Genomic DNA, 16431 nt, shown 5'->3' on the forward strand with positions numbered 1-16431 from the left:
GATACATGCTACAGCACAGATGAGCTTGAAAACGTCACGCCAAGTAAAAGAAGCCAGACATAAATGGTCACATCACATGATTCCATGTATATGAAATGTCCAGAACAGGCAAATGTAGAGAGACAGAAAGTAAATTCTTGTTCACCTAGTTCTGGATGGGGTGAGGGTAGTGAGGGGTGATGGTTAACGGGTATGGAGTTTCTTTCCGTGGTAATGAAAATGCTCTAAATTGATAGTGATGGACGATGCATAGTGATGCACTCTATGAATATACTAAAATCTATTGAATTACACACTTCAAATGGGTGAATTACATGGTATTTAATTTGTATGTCAATAAAACTTACAAAAACAATAAAAGTAAGCCTGAGAAGAGGATTCTGGGTCTCTGCCCTCTCCTCAAGAGACACCACCTCACCAAAGCCAGCATGGCATGACCCCAGGAAAAACACTGACTTCCTTTGATCTTATTTTGTATTCACCAAATTTCTTTCTTGTAACTATTTTGGTTTACCAGATGGAGCATCTTAAGTATCAGACAGTGTTTTGATCAATGGAACCATCTACTGATGTAAATGAATAAATTGGCATTGAGGTTTGTTCATTAGCGGGGTTTGTTAACTAGTCTTAGGATTCAGGTTGACATGAATAAGTTTTTGAGGGCAGTTACTCCGTGAAGCCCAGCCCCACACCGGCCACTCTGACGTTCTCTCTGACACACACCAAATAGAATGTCTAAGGCTGCTCTGCTTTCAAAAGTGACTTCTGGCCTCAGAGACCCTGTGCTGCTGGCTAAAGACAGGGGTGGGGAGACAAAGAGACCACCGTCAGCCTTGTTACACTCTGTCCTTGCTCACCTTCCGAGCAGGGCTGTGTCCTAGCGATGCCACGTTGAGTAAGTGAGTGAGTTAACCCCTCTCTGAGTCATTACTTGCAAAAGGCAGATAATAGTACAACCTGACAGCTCATGACAGCTATGACATATATTATCATTAACCTGAGCATTTCCTGCTGAAACCGTATGTCAAAAGGCAGGTGACAGGAAAGGAGATGGTAACAAAGAAGTCCCTGTGGTGAACTGGAAAAGAGCTGGAACCACCGTGCAGCTGTGTGACTAACTGCAGATGTTAGTTGTTGAACCTTTTCTTTTTTTGAGAGAAAGCAAGAGCAAGTGTGAGCTGGGGGTAGGGGCAGAGGGAGAGTGAGAGGGAATATTAAGCATGCTCCAAGCTCAGCATGGAACCTGATGTGGGGCTCGATCCCACAACTGTGAGATCATGCCCTGAGCAGAAATCAAGAGTTGGATGGCTTAACCAACTGATTTACCCAGGTGCCCCAGTTACTTAACCCTTTTTTTTTTTTTTGAGGATTCTTTTTAAAATTTATTTATTTTGACAGAGAGAACACACAAGCACGCATGTGAGTGTGAGCGGGGGAGGGGCAGAGAGAGAGGGAGAGAGAGAATCCCCAGCAGGCTCCACACTGCCAGCACAGAGCCCAAAGTGGGGCTCGAACCCATGAACCATAAGATCATGGCCTAAGTGCAAATCAAGAGTTGGATGCTTAACTAACTGAGCTACCCAGGCGTCCTAGTTGTTTAACCTTTTAACAAAGGCCTTGTTTTCCTCGTTGGTAAAATAAGATGATTGGATCAGTGATTCCCTGAAAATTCATGAAAACTGTAATGAGGATTTTGCAAGGTAATTTTTTGTTTTGGTAAAGCTACTTTTAATATTAAAAAAAAAAAAGTCCATGGACCTCTGGCATTTACCACCAAAAGGCCATACACTTAGTAAAAGATCAACTGTTTCTTTAAAAAGTTAATCCTAGGGGCACCTGGGTGGCTTAGTCAGTTGGGCGTCTAGCTTTTGATTTTGGCTCAGGTCATGGTCCCAGGGTCATGGGATCAAGCCCCACATCAGGCTCTGCACTGAGTGTGGAGCCTGCTTGAGATTCACTGTCTCTCTCTGTGCCCCTCTTTCCTGCTCATGCTCAATCTCTCTTTAAAATAAGAATATGGGGCGCCTGGGTGGCACAGTAGGTTAAGCGTCCGACTTCAGCCAGGTCACGATCTCGCGGTCTGGGAGTTCGAGCCCCGCGTCAGGCTCTGGGCTGATGGCTCGGAGCCTGGAGCCTGTTTCCGATTCTGTGTCTCCCTCTCTCTCTGCCCCTCCCCCGTTCATGCTCTGTCTCTCTCTGTCCCAAAAATAAAAATAAACGTTGAAAAAATAAAATAAGAATAAATAAATAAATTTTAAAAATTAAATAAAAAGTTAATCCTATTTTAATCACTATTTACTATTTGTTCACTGTTTTAATTTCACATATAGATATATGGATATATATATATATATATATATATACACACACACACATATATATATGTATATCTCCATCCTTGATTGGCCAAAAAAACTGGGGACATTAATAATTCATAAATGCAGAATGTGGGGCACCTGGATGACTCACTTGGTTAAGTGTCCAACTCTTGGTTTCAGTGCAGATCATGATCTCATGGCTTCATGGGTTCAAGCCTGTGTTGAGCTGTGTTGGCAGCAAGGAGCCTGCTTGGGGTTCTCTCTACCTCTCTCTCTACCCCTCCCTGCTTTTTGTCACTCTCAAAATAAATTAAAAAAAAAAAAAAAAAAAGAAAGCTTAAAAAAAAGAAAATTAAAAAATATGCAGAATCTATGTTGGGGTGCTTGGGTGGCTCAGTTGGTTAAGCCTCTGACTCTTGATTTTGGCTCAAGTCATGGTCTCATGGTTTGTGGGATCAAACCCGAGTCAGGCTCTGCACTGACAGCATGGAGCCTGCTTGGGGTTCTCTCTCTCTGCCCCTCCCCCCACTTGCCTGCTCTGTCTCTCTCAAATAAACAAACAAACAAACAAACATGTAAAACAAAATGCAGAATGTTATATAGTCATAATCTTTCAAAATAATTGGTTCATTGGGGTGCCTGGGTGGCTCAGTCAGTTAAGTGTCCAACTTTGGCTCAGGTCATGGTCTCATGGTTTGTGAGTTTGAGCCCCGTGTCAGGCTCTGTGCTGACAGCTCAGAGCCTGGAGTCTGCTTCAGTTTCTGTGTCTCCTCTCTCTGCTCCTCTCCCACTCGTGCTCTCTCTTTCTCTCTCTCTCAAAAAATAAATAAACACTTTTAAAAAATTTAAAAAAATAATTGGTTCATTAAGAAAAATGATCCTAACTGTCCTCAAAGGATTGAAGGTGGATCATTGGATCAATGCTCTTTAAGGGCCTCTCTTTTCAAAGTACTATCTCCAAGTGGGGCAGGGCATAATCACCTGATGACGTCACCCAGTATAGGTGTGCCAGTTTTGTAATCCATCCTCTCTCAGGGCTTTAAACAGAGGTGATTTCACGGCATGGAAAACCTAACATCACATTTAGCATGATACTGCCTCCTTCACTCCTGCCCCACAGCAAATAGGTGGATTATAAATAAAATCACCCAGACTGAAGAGATCAATCTGTGATAGGTATGGATAAAGACAATGGGCTGGCCAATACCACCCAGCCAAGAAAAGTAACCCATGTCCGTGGGTCTCAGGACTAAAAGGCACTGGGTTATGGGCAAGTTGCAAAATACGAAGCCCCAAAGCACCATGTTACCATGGAGTCTTGGCATAAGCATTTTCTTAAGGTAGTCTTGAGCATGTTAATTAACTTCACTGAGCCTCAGTTTATTTACAAAAAAAAAAAACCAACCCTGTCAGATCCTATATAAGTGTAAGGTATCCTGACAACTCATTTACACATTTAAATGCTTCCTAGAAGTTTTCTAGGGGCACCTGGGTGCCTCAGTTGGTTAAGCGTCCAACTCTTGGATTCAGCTCAGCTCATGATCTCAGTGTTGAGATTGAACCCTACCTCCTTAAGATTCTCTCTCTGCCCCTCTCCCTCTCGTGCTTTCTCTCTCTCTCTCTCTCAATAAAAAAAAAAGTTTTCTTTTTTTTTTTTTTTTTTTTAATTTTTTTTTCAACGTTTATTTATTTTTGGGACAGAGAGAGACAGAGCATGAACAGGGGAGGGGCAGAGAGAGAGGGAGACAAGATCGGAAACAGGCTCCAGGCTCTGAGCCATCAGCCCAGAGCCCGACGCGGGGCTCGAACTCACGGACCGCGAGATCGTGACCTGGCTGAAGTCGGACGCTTAACCGACTGCGCCACCCAGGCGCCCCCCAAAAAAAAAAGTTTTCTGAAGCAGAGTTTTCTAGAGTATGATCCTTAGAACACTAGTTTCATAGAATATTAAGACATGCTTCATGGGAAAAAACAAGTCAGGAGACAAATAAATTTGGTACCTGCTGAGCTAAACCAAGTTAAACAGATCACTGGGAACTTCTCAGAACCTTTCATGTGCTAATGTGATTTCCAAGAAGTGGATGTAGCATATAGTTTTTGAGCCTTATTTAACAACGGACTCCTTCCTTCCTGGAATATCTAATAGGACTTGCTAGTCTAAGAAAGACAGTTTGAGAGCCTATATTTAAGACTGATGTGGGTGTGAAAGCCATGTAGCTTTCCTGAGGCTTGTTTTTCTCACCTGTAAAGTGAGGATAGTGATACTACTTACAGGGTTATAAAGCTGATGTGCGATGATATGCAAAAACCAGCACGTAGTAGGCTCAAAGCAAATGTTCTTCTCTAAAGGAAGAACACTAAAGAGACTGGAGTCCCCCCCCCCTTTTTGTCCAAATTAGAGGAAAATTGTTCATAATAACCACTAGAAGAAAATTTTCTATGGTCTCTGCTGGAATTACCTATTGAAAACTACTTTTTGACCATCTCCAAGAGCAGGAACAGTAAAGAGTCCCTTACCTCTGAGAGCCAGGGGACGGGCTTATTCCACTTCAGGTAGCTGCTGTTAGCGCTCCCACCTCGCTCAGAGTCTTGGTCCTGGCAGAAGAGTGAAGAATGAATTTGGTGGGAATAGTAGGGCAAGAACGGGATTTGGGGCCCCTTGAAAGTGCGTAGGGGGAAACAGAGGGCCAGGAGACACAGTCTCTGTTCCTAGGAAGCTTATCAACATAAGGGACACTACCATTTATTCTTCACACTATATCTCTCAGAAATAGACTTCTTTGGTCTCCTAAGGTTCTTTTATTTTCTTGAATGTTCTGTCTTCCCATATGGAATAAAAAATTTCTAACTAGATCAGTCTCTTGAGGGCAGGAACTTACCTCTGTCTTCCTCTCCACACCCCCAGGACTCTGCCCAGGTCTGTCACTCATTTGTCCTAACAAATAGAAGTCTGTTGGGGGTAACCCAGCCCTTCCCTACCCACTGTGCAGGTGCACGGTTTCAGTCTGGTACTGGTCCAGCCTTGGAGATCCATGTCTTTTCTAGGCTCAGAGGTCTAACCTTAGAATTCCAGACTGAATTAGACCCCAGTTTCCCTAATTCCACCCAGAGCTACTCCTGCCTCCCTAAGGATTACTGCCCTGAGAAACACTATAGAAAAAATGCTCCATTACACATCTGTCCCCTGGCCATTTGCAGCTGTATATGTCTACCTCACCATCTCTGACTCTTAGCAGTGAGTGTCTGGGACCGTCACTAAGGCCCCAGCCTAGTTCTCATGCCAGTGAGTGGCAGGACATGCTGGTTCTGCCTTAAGCCCTCTGCCACTATTGGAGACAAAGGCCACATGCCTGGAGCAGTTCAATTCTGGGTATCTTGAGCCGGGAGAGGAAGGCTCTGAGGAGGGTAGGATGGACATCTCTACCCACCCAGCTAACACGATCCTGTGATGTGAGACTACAATTCCGGGAACTCCTCTCCTTGGCCTCTTATCACCAAAAAGTGGAGGTTTCCCTTAAGGCTATAAGGGCAGGGACAGCTGAGAACTCATGTTAATGTACTAGCGGGGAAAATGGGCTGCCCCACCACATACCTTGAAGCCCAGCCTCTGGGGATGATAAAACTGGAGATTTGGATCCACAGCTGGAATGTTCCTGTTGGCCAGAGCCTTGGCCAGTTCTCTCCAGCTGCCGTATCCTATGGAAGGGAAAGAAGAGAGAAGCAAGGTCAACATAACTTGAAGACCTCATAGGTCTGTAAGATTTGGGGGAATAAAAGAGGTAAGCTTCTTCCCTTCTGCTGGTCCTCACACCTCTTCATGTGGTGGGCATGGAGTGGAGGCTGCGGCAGGGGATGGGGGTCAGGGGTCAGGAGATAGTTACAACCTTGGCCAAGGTCAATAGGGCAGAGGGAGAGGAAATGAGCTCCTATTGCATTAAAATTTGCTGTCTTCCATAATCAGAGAAGGAGCCAGGCCAGGTGAAAATGGAACACTGTCCATTTGTCCATGCAGTTTGTCCAGCGCTACAGGTTGCCTCTTCCCCAGTTGCCTCTTGAGGCCAATTTCTCCCAAAGGCTGCTGTGGGAAAATGGTTGTGAAAGGTAGTGGAAATAAGCTTGCTCCTGCATGGGTTCCCTTTCTAGCTCAGTCCCTTTCTTTCCTCTAAGCCCAGGGAGACAGCAGTGCTGTCTAGTTGGTGGGGAGGCCCTCCCCCTGGCCCATCATTATCAATGAGCTGCTAGATGGAACCAGAGGTGGGAAGGCAGGAAAGGGTGGGCCAGGACTTGGTACATGTCAAACGAATTTATAAAATGCTCAAGAGAGAAGATTAGAGGCCTCACTACTCCTGTGTTTATCTGGAAGCTGATGTCTACACCCCGAAGAATCTGCAACGGGTTGGCTAACACACATCTGGGAAGGCTAAAAGCCAAACTGGGTGAGAATGAGGGGGAACAGGACACTTTTGGGGATGCAAGCAAGGAGTCAAGGAGCAAAGAGCTGTGCTGAGGGAGAGGGTATAGAAGAATCAGGGTTCAATGGATCAGCACTGGGGGGGTCAGAGCCTCCCCATGTGACACAAAGACCACTTGAGCATGACTATCAGACTCTGAATATGTGAAACCAAATCACTGCTGGCCATGAACCCAAATCATAGACTATTAAGAGCTAGCAGAGGCTTTCAAGATCATCTGGTCATCATTTCAGATGAGGAAAATGGGACCCCAGCTGGTCAAATGACTTCTCTAGGCTCACTCACCAAATAGCAACAAGGCTAAGCCTGGAACTCAAGCGTTCAGATTCCCAGTGGGCTACTACTCTCTCTCTAACAGCTCTATCAAGATGCTCCCAGACACTGCAGTGGGTGCTGCACAAAAGAAGTTAGACTCACGGTCCCTGACCACTGGGAGCCAATAGCTGGCCCAAAGCAGAAGTGTCATAGGAACCCCTATGTGAGCACCAGTAGAGATACAGCAAACTAGACAGAGAGAAAAGAGCAGAGTCTATGAATGTGGCGCAGGCAGAAGGTGGACATCAACATTTTGCATAAGTGTTTATGTAATTGACTCTAGCAGGGAGATTGCGGTGGGTGGGGGGATGCTTTTCTTATAGTTATGTTTGGTGTGGCCCTTTGGGATCTTGTGAGATATGCCAGGTCTGATTACCTCCATTTTACAGATGGGGAAGAGCAGCTCAGAGCTTAAAGTCACAGAGTTAGTTTTTGTTTTTAATTAGTTAATTTTGAAGAAGACAGACACCGAGAGTTGGGAACCGGCAGAGAGAGAGAGAGAATCCCAAGCAGACTTTGTACTGTCAGTGCAGAGCCTAATACGGGGCTCAAACCCACAAAACCATGAGATCATGACATGACCTTAACTAAAGTCAGACGCTTAACTGACTGAGCCACCTGGGAGGCCCCCAGAATTAGTTGTTTTGAAGCCAGGATCAGAACACAGAGCCTCCCTGTCTCAAAAGCCAGCATTTTCTCCTGTGGGCATTTTTGGCACAGACATTGAAAGAGTCCCAGGGGCAGAGGCCTCAGCTGGGGATCTGTGTCTCGGGGTTTCTGCACAGACGTTAAACCTCTGCTCATGTTATGTTTATGGGGACTTCTGCAGGTTTATCCCTCTGCCATCAAGGTCTCTCCTGTTTCCATGGTTGGCCAGCTGGCAGTCAGGAACAGGTCAGACTAGTTCAGTGCAGGGGGATGTTCTGAGGAAGCAGGATTCTGGGGCCAGTGAAGTGAGGTGAGGCTATGGGAGGGAGGAAGAGAAAGAATGCTCCCAGACCTACACCCTAGATTTCTGGATGAGCTCAGGAGAGAGCTGTTTGTTCATCTGTTAATCCCAACTCAGACACAACTAATCTAAGAGCCCGATCCCTTGCCAAGCTCAAGGAGTGGCTGGCTGGTGGCTGGGGAGCTTCAGTGCCTGGGTGGGGAGTGAGTCACACTGTGGGGAGGGGTGGGCAGTCCTTGCTTCTGCCTTTGAATGATTGGGTCATCTCTTCCTTGACTTTGTTCTTAGAATGAAAAGCCATCTACCTCTGGACAAAGTTGTGAGGAAATACTAATAAAAACAGTACTTCCCCTAGTGATGTGAGTTACAGTATGTCTCAAATGCACATCCTTTCTCAGACTAGTTTTCAGTTCCAGAAAATTCTCTGACTCTTGGAAGTCACACCAAAGGTGAGACAACTTAACCTGAAATCAGTGAACTATCATTGTGGGTCTTCAGAATGCCCTGTCCTGGCATTTGCTGGGAAGCAATGAAGATTCCTTGACCAAATTTTGGACAGGCTCCTCTGAGCCCTCCTTTTGAGTAGGCCTCTTCCTTGGGCCCTGTCCTTGGTGGCCCAGTCCAGTGTTTAGGAAGAATCCTGTGAAATCTTTTGTTATTGTTTTTGAGAGAGAGAGAGAGAAAGAAAGGGTACACAAGAGCGGGGGGGCGGGGGGCAGAGAGACAGAGAGAATCCCAAGCAGGCTCCATGCCCAGCTCAGAGCTGAACTTGGGGCTCACTCTCATGACCGTGAGATCATGACCTGAGCCGAAATCGAGTCAGACGCTTAACCGACTGAGCCACCCAGGCGCCCCAAGAATCCCATTAAGTCTTTTTATCAGGAGTTCCCCCACCTTTGATATCTGATTATCCTTGATAACTGATCAATTCCTCATCTCCGATCCCTGATATATAAGTTCTCAGCCTGCCTTTAGCAAGAACCCCCCTACCCTGATGTCTCCCCCTTAGTAATTTTCCATCTCCTGCCGCCCTCACTCTGCATGCTGGCTATAAACCTCCCGCTGCCTTTGCTGTATTGGGAATTGAGTTCAGTTCTCTCCTGAGGTCTCTTTCCTATATCGTGATGTACTGAATAAAATCTGCCTTTATCACCTTTAGTGTCTGGCTCTATGTCTCTGTAAAAGAAGGTAAGAGGTGGTTCTCTCAGTGAGCAAGGACAAATCCACTGTGGGAAAGGGGATGGATCAGTAAGGTTAAACCCAACCAGGCCCTGCCCCTGGTCACAGGTGTTGGGATGGCTTTGAGATACTTAGAGATGGGGCAGTCAACAGCCCAAGCTTTAGTAAGCTCAGGAATAGAAAATTCCCTTTGCTGACTTCAGAGTATAGGAGAAAGAGAAGCAGGGGTCAGACCCAATTGTCTATCTACTGCTTATAAATGGTGACTGACTGCTTGAGCAAGTAATCTGACACACTGTAAGTACTCAACAAGCATTCCTTCCTCAATGAGTTTGGGGTTTGGGACCTGGAAGTCATATACAAGTTCAAGGCCCTGGACAATTTTGTAAGAGAAGCAAGCAGGATGTGGGCCAGCAGGAACTCAGTGGCAGTGGAACAACGGATAATACTGCATCTGTTTCCTGGGTATTACCTTCTGTTCCCCGCCCACTGCCCATCCTTCCCTCCATTAATATCCACCAAGGGCATAGCAGGCATTGGGCTGTGTGCTGGCCATTTGGCAATCCCTTTTCCCATGCCTTTGCCTCTGTATTAACCCTGCTAGTGGATACCCAGACATTGATTTGCCCCCTGGGGGGGAACTTGGATCTAAAGAATGTGCTGATTTAACTATTGACACTTGTCACTTGCCTTCTGATAAGTGAACTCCTCCTGCTCCTGGCCAGACCTCTCCTCCCAGAGTGCCAGCTGCCAGGACCTGTTTCCCCTGCAGCAGGTGTCACATTTGTGCCAGGAGACAGACACCCCGATCTCAGGTGACAGATAAAGCACCACCATGGGCCTCACATTCTGCCCTCACAAAGCTGGGCTATCAAATTCACCATCAGCTGGAATTTTGCCAACATCCCTCTTCTATGCAATGTGAACTCTTCAAAGGCCTGAAGATGATCATGTTGGCTCTTTGAGAAAAATATGGGATACATATATCCCTTGCTGCTTTTTTCAAAGACTGTCACGTATATTATTTCACTGCATCCTCACAGCTTCCCCATGGACTGCTGTCCTCTTCATTTTAGAGATGAAACAACAGAAACAGAGGTGAAGTCATCAGTCCATGGTCACACAGTGAATAAGATAATCCACCTTAAGGACTTAGTACTTGGAACATAATAAGCAATGAACAGGTTGCAGCCTATTATTTTACTACCCATCACGATGTTGCAGATCTGAAACTTGCATTCATTTCTCCTGACCTCTGGCCTCTCTTGGCAATATGTCATATGGTCAACAGGGACATTTACGCCAGGAAGAAAGGAAGTCCCTCGCTGCTCAGGAAGATTTTGGATAGATTTTGAAAGTCTAGCTGACAGGCCTTGCTCATGGATTGGATATGAGGTGAGGAATCCAGAATGATTTGAAGCTTTTGGACCTGGACAGTTAGAAAGCCGGAGCTGCTGTTTACTAAGATGGAGAGCGTCGGCTGGGTGTCAACAGGAGAGGCGGAGCTGAGAGTAAATGTCTAAAAGAGGCAGGGTCAATGGAAATAGGATTTCTGAAGCTCCATTTCCAGCCTTGGGCAGGGCTCTGCCGAAAAGGGCTAGCATGTTTGCTGAACTAAAACACTTTTTTTTTGTTTATTTATTTTTGAGAGAAAGAGACAGAGTGTGAGTGGAGGAGGGTAGAGAGAGAGGGAGACACAGGATCCGAAGCAGGCTCCAGGCTCTGAGCTGTCAGCACAGAGCCCGACGCGGGGCTTGAACTCACGAACCGCGAGATCATGACCTGAGCGAAGTCGGACGCTTAACCGACTGAGCCACACAGGTGCCCCTAAAACACTTTTTTAAGAGGGGAAGACTGACCCCCCTCTAGGCCAGTGGGAAGGTGGAGCTGAAGGAAGAGCCAGGAGGGCTGGTCCCACAGGCTCCACCAGATGTAAAGGGCCCAAAGGTCCAGGGTGAATGCAGCAACTTTGCTTACATGCCCAGCGTCTGTGCAGAGAAAAGGTGATGAAATCCAGAGAACAAGAGGTTGCCAAGGGAATAAGAGGTCATGACACCCAGGGCACAGTTCCATAAATGCCAGCAACCAGCACTGAGTCCTAGGACAAAAAAAGCAAGACTGTAGCTCTGACCTTGGAGTACACTTGAGAGCCAGTCACATGTCCTCAGCAGAACAAAGCTGCTATGGCTAGAAGCCAGCAGGGCTTGGACCCTACCAGAAACTTGCAGTGGCACAATCAGGGATGAAACCAGGGACTGTCACCTGGGAGGGAGTCTCTAAGGCCAACACAAAGCTCCAGCGGCAGAGACAGAGCTGTGAGGCTTAATCTTTCCTTTCCAGCCCATGACACCAATGCAAGAGAACTTATTATTAATGTAACCTTATCAGTCAACATTTGTGTGGGAGGCATATATACATATATATACTTATATTAAGTGAAATATAGAAAATTGCATTTAATACAAGCCTACAGGAAAACAAGGCTTAGAGGTTAAAAATCTTGCTGAAAGTCAAAGGTAGTGAAAGAGACCAGTATTTGAACTGAGGACAAAAGGCTGTGTCCTTAATTCCACTAGTCTCTATTGAATACACTTGAGAATTTCCATCCACCTCCACCACCATCATTATCACCTGGTGTCAGACACTCATTTAATCACCAAACTATCCCCTCCCTAATTATCTCTGCCTCACCACCCCACCTGCCAAGCCCCGCTCCCCAGACTATTTCCTTTCTCTTTCTAACCTGGCCACTAACACCTCTCCATATAAGCCAAAGAAAAGCAAGAGGGAGTGTGGAGACCCAAATATCCCCAAACAGCTGAGAATTGGACATAGATGTATCTGTACATAAGCCTGCTCCCCTCTTCCTGTTTTCTGAGCTTCTTCCTTCCCAACATGAGGAAAAACAATCCAGCTTTGTGTCGGCAAGCAGGGGTTGGCCCAGAGGAAGATTACAAGTGGTTTGCTCAGTCTGTCTCAGTCTCCCTCACAGCACAGGTGTGTGGTGGGGCTGGGGAGGGGCAGGTAATGAGGAGAGGAGAGAGGTGGGGTCCCAGTGTCTCCCTAGCTCCTCTTTGGTGAGCAGATAGATACAGGTAGGGCCTGATGAGCCTCTTCCCCCACTGCCCTGTACCCCCACTGCCAAGCTGCTGCTGCTTAGAGCCGAGCTCAGGAACCAGAACAGCCAGCTGCTCCCAAGCTTCCTGCCAAGCTAGCACCTGAGCTGCTGTAATGGTTTTGGCTGCTGGCAGGTTGAGGCTTGCCAGCAAGATGCAAGGGACTGTACCTACTGCCCTGTTGGGTGCCACCTAAAGTGGGGGGGCAAAAGAAGGCATCAGAGCTGTGCCAAATATGTACTTGTATATTTCAGCTCTGCTGCCAGTACTTCCTGTTCACTCAAACATCCAGATTCAAGCATAAAACTCTAAGGGGGTAGATGAGGAGAGGAGATAGAGAGGGCAAATGCCCTTTCTATTATGCTGCCGCTGCTCTGGGAATGTAGAGTCTGTCTGTACACAGCCCAGCCCGTAACTTTCCGTTCCCCAAGCTATGGGTTTGATCAGTAGAGGCCCCAGAAGGTTTGGCCAGGTCCCAAGGCACCTCTAGGATATCGTCATCATCATTATTACAAAACAAAAACAAAAACCCCCACAACATTTAAGCCCCCATTTGCTAGTCAGTGTCGACAGGACAATTACAGCCACAAACACATTTCCGTCCAGGAGGAATTTTGACTGAAGACCCTTGATGAAATGGGATGGTTTCAGGAAAACCTAGAGGTAACAGGGTCCAGGACTTCTAAGACTGGCCCAAGCCAACTTAAGAGGTGTTTTCACCCTCTGGTGTACCTACACAAGGGCCACTTAGGTAGTCTTAGGATCCCTCAGATCACGACAGAAGCCACTAGGCTTGTCATTTCCAGTCTTTCTGGATGAGGACACAGACAAGCTTCTGAACGTGGAGGAAAATGTGGGACAATCCTTTCCCTTCCTGGATTCTTTCTTTTCTTTCTTTCTTTCTTTCTTTCTTTCTTTCTTTCTTTTTAACCTTTCTTTTCAATTTATTTATTTTTTAAAATTTTGATGTTATATTTTTGTTTTTTTAACTTTTTATTTTTTTTCTGATTCTGTACTTTATGTTTTTTTAATTTTATTTTTTATTTTTTAAAATTTACATCTAAATTAGCATATAGTGCAACAATGATTTCCTTAGTGCCCCTTACCCATTTAGCCCATCCCCCCTCCCACAACCCCTCCCGTAACCCTCAGTTTGTTCTCCATATTTATGAGTCTCTTCTGTTTTGTCCCCCTCCCTGTTTTTATATTATTTTTGTTTCCCTTCCCTTATGGTCATCTGTTTGTCTCTTAAAGTCCTCATATGAGTGAAGTCATATGATTTTTGTCGTGCTCTAATTTCATTTAGCATAATACCCTCCAGTTCCATCCACACAGTTGCAAATGGCAAGATTTCATTCTTTTTGATTGCCGAGTAATACTCCATTGTATATTTATATACCACATCTTCTTTATCCATTCATTCATTGATGGATATTTGGGCTCTTTCCATACTTTGGCTATTGTGGATAGTGCTGCTATAAACATGGGGGTGCATGTGTTCCTTCGAAACAGCACACCTGTATCCCGTGGATAAATGCCTAGTAGTACGATTGCTGAGTCATAGGGTAGTTCTATTTTTAGTTTTTTGAGGAACCTCCATACTGTTTTCCAGAGAGGCTGCACCAGCTTGCATTTCACAGAAGTTCGTGGTGCTCAAGAAAGAGTAAGCAATTAGCAGGCTGGGAAAGAGTGAATAAATGAATCAGTGAACAAACAAATCACCAGGCGTGTATTGAGCACTTGTTATATACTCAGAGCTCTGCTAACTACTGCAATACATAGACAGGTACAAACTGAGGGGCACCTGGGTGGCTTGGTTGGTGGAGTGTGTGACTCTTGATCTTGGGGTTGTAAGTTTCAGCCCCATGATGGGTGTAGAGATTACTTAAAAAAATAAAATCTATAGGAGCACCTGGGTGGCTCAGTGGGTTAAGCCTCTGATTCTTGATTTCAGCTCAGGTCGTGATCTCAGTTTGTGAGACTGAGCTCGGTGTTGAGCTCCACAATGACAGCACAAACCTGCTTTGGATTCTCTTTCTCTACCCCTCCCCTGCTCTCTCTCTAAATAAATAAATAAACTTTTAAAAAATTTTAATAAAATCTTTAGGGGCTGGGGAAAAAATAAATAAAATATTTTTTTTTAAAAGAGAGAAAAAAAAAGAAAGGTACAAACTGAGACATGAGGACCAACATGTCTGTGGACTCGGTCTGTGTCCTGGCGCTCACACCTGTGTGCACAGGCAGGGCATGCACAAGCCAGTTTTGCTTTATGCAAACAGACCCACACTAGACAGCTAGGCTAACTGGATGTGAATGAGATGACGTTGCTTGATGATTTTCCAGACCTGTAGAAACCTCAGGCGAAACGCTCTGCAAACTATTCTGGGATAAGGGAAATGGCCGTCAGGGTCCCAAATAGTTCAAGAGAAGCAGAACAGGTATAGGAAAACCCTGGTTCTGTAAAAAGACAATGGAGTAGTTTCAGCAGAAATATCCCCACGATGCACCTGAAGATCTGATATTGCCTATGGAAGCCCCAACAGTGAGGACAACAGCCCAGGAGCCAGTCAAAAGGCCGAGCTCTTCCTTCTACTTCTTTTCAGGTGGGAGGGGGGAGCAGTAGAGGCCCAAGATCCCAGATCCCAAGATCTCTTTTCTGAATGGGTGGAGGTGGCCCCATCCCTACTTGAGGGGAGGGGTGGTTTCCGTAGTTAAAGGTCTTGGAGGACCTTCCGGCACACAGAAAGTGTTATAGAAAGAAAAAGTAGAAACCAGAAGGAAAAAAACAAAGCCTGGAAGAAAGACTGGGAGGGAAGAAGAGCTTTGAAAAAGAGAAGAGCAAGCCCCATCCAGCCAGCTAATGAGACAAGAGGGGAGAAGTGGGAATATTTGATAATAATGATGTTAATTATGAAGATTGCTGCATAAATGCCAAAAGGGAGCTGGGAGGGGAATAACACTGTTTACAGAGCCCTCCTCCATGCCTTAACCCACTCCACCCACTGAACAGGTTAGTACACCCTGTGCATTTAACAGAGGATAACCACAATAGCTAATATCCATGCATTTGTTCAGGCCAGTCTGTGTGCTAAGCACTTGAAATGCATTATTTCACCTTCGTAACAATCCTTTGAGGTAGGTATTAATTATTCCCATTTTACAGATAAGAAGGTTGAAGCCGTGGGCAGTTAGGAGGCTCAGTGGGTTAAGCGTCTGACTCTTGGTTTCGGCTCAGGTCATGATATCACAGTTTTCGTGAATTTGAGCCCCGCATCAGGCTCTGTGCTGGCAGCTTGGAGCCTGCTTGGGATTCTCTGTCTCCCTCTCTCTCTCTGCCCTTCTCCCACTTGCACTGTCTCTGTCTTTCTCAAATAAATAAATAAACCTAAAATAATAATAATAATAATAACACTCTTTTATGTACCTTGTTGAGCCCCTTCTGTTTTCTGCACCAGGGCTGAAAATGCATCAGATACATTATCTGATCTGAAGGGCTGCCAGCTGCTGGATTTGGGAGGGCTGATGAAGGTGACTTACTAAAGCCAAGCTGAGGTTGGTTGTAACCTGTTTGGGGGAAAAAGAGGCAAAGAATAGGACACAGAGGGCATGGGTGACGGTAACTCTGCTCTCCCAGAAAAGAATGTGGGGACCCTACTTTCCTCCTTTCCACAAAACATCATTGTCAAGGAACCTCACAGGTTAGACCGACCAACGGCAGAGGCCTGAATTGTGTGTTTGCCCCACCCCTGCGTCAGCTATTCATTCCCCCCACCCCCACCCCTCACCCCCCACCAACCCATCTAATGTTATATATCAGAGCTCTTTCACACTCTTGGTCTTGTTCTTACTTTTATCCCAACCCCGTGAGGCATCTCCATGTTGCTGAGGGGCCACAGAGACCACAGACAGATTAACAGATTTGTGTAATGTCAAACAGAAGCCAGTGCTAAGGCCAAGCTAGAGCCTAGGCCTCTGATTCTTGTTCAAGGCTGTGCACCACAGCACAGTGCTCATCTGTGACTGCTTGGCATTCAGTGGCCTACAGGGAGCACTCTGACTGAGCCCAGTTGAGGAAAGGGCTG

At 45.9% G+C, this 16431-nt stretch overlaps 1 protein-coding gene across 1 annotated transcript in view; it reads right to left on the minus strand.

Annotated features, from left to right (window-relative positions):
- B4GALNT3 (beta-1,4-N-acetyl-galactosaminyltransferase 3) overlaps window positions 1-16431 on the minus strand; it is a 102318-nt gene that overhangs the window by 21941 nt on the left and 63946 nt on the right. The window contains exons 2-3 of the mRNA XM_043564722.1: window positions 5911-6014; window positions 4836-4913 (exon numbers count right to left, since the gene is read on the minus strand). Of these exons, the coding sequence (XP_043420657.1) occupies window positions 4836-4913; window positions 5911-6014 (182 nt within the window). The remainder of the gene's footprint in view (window positions 1-4835; window positions 4914-5910; window positions 6015-16431) is intronic.

Source organism: Prionailurus bengalensis, chromosome B4, assembly GCF_016509475.1.
Source record: "Prionailurus bengalensis isolate Pbe53 chromosome B4, Fcat_Pben_1.1_paternal_pri, whole genome shotgun sequence".
Lineage (NCBI taxonomy): Eukaryota > Metazoa > Chordata > Mammalia > Carnivora > Felidae > Prionailurus > Prionailurus bengalensis.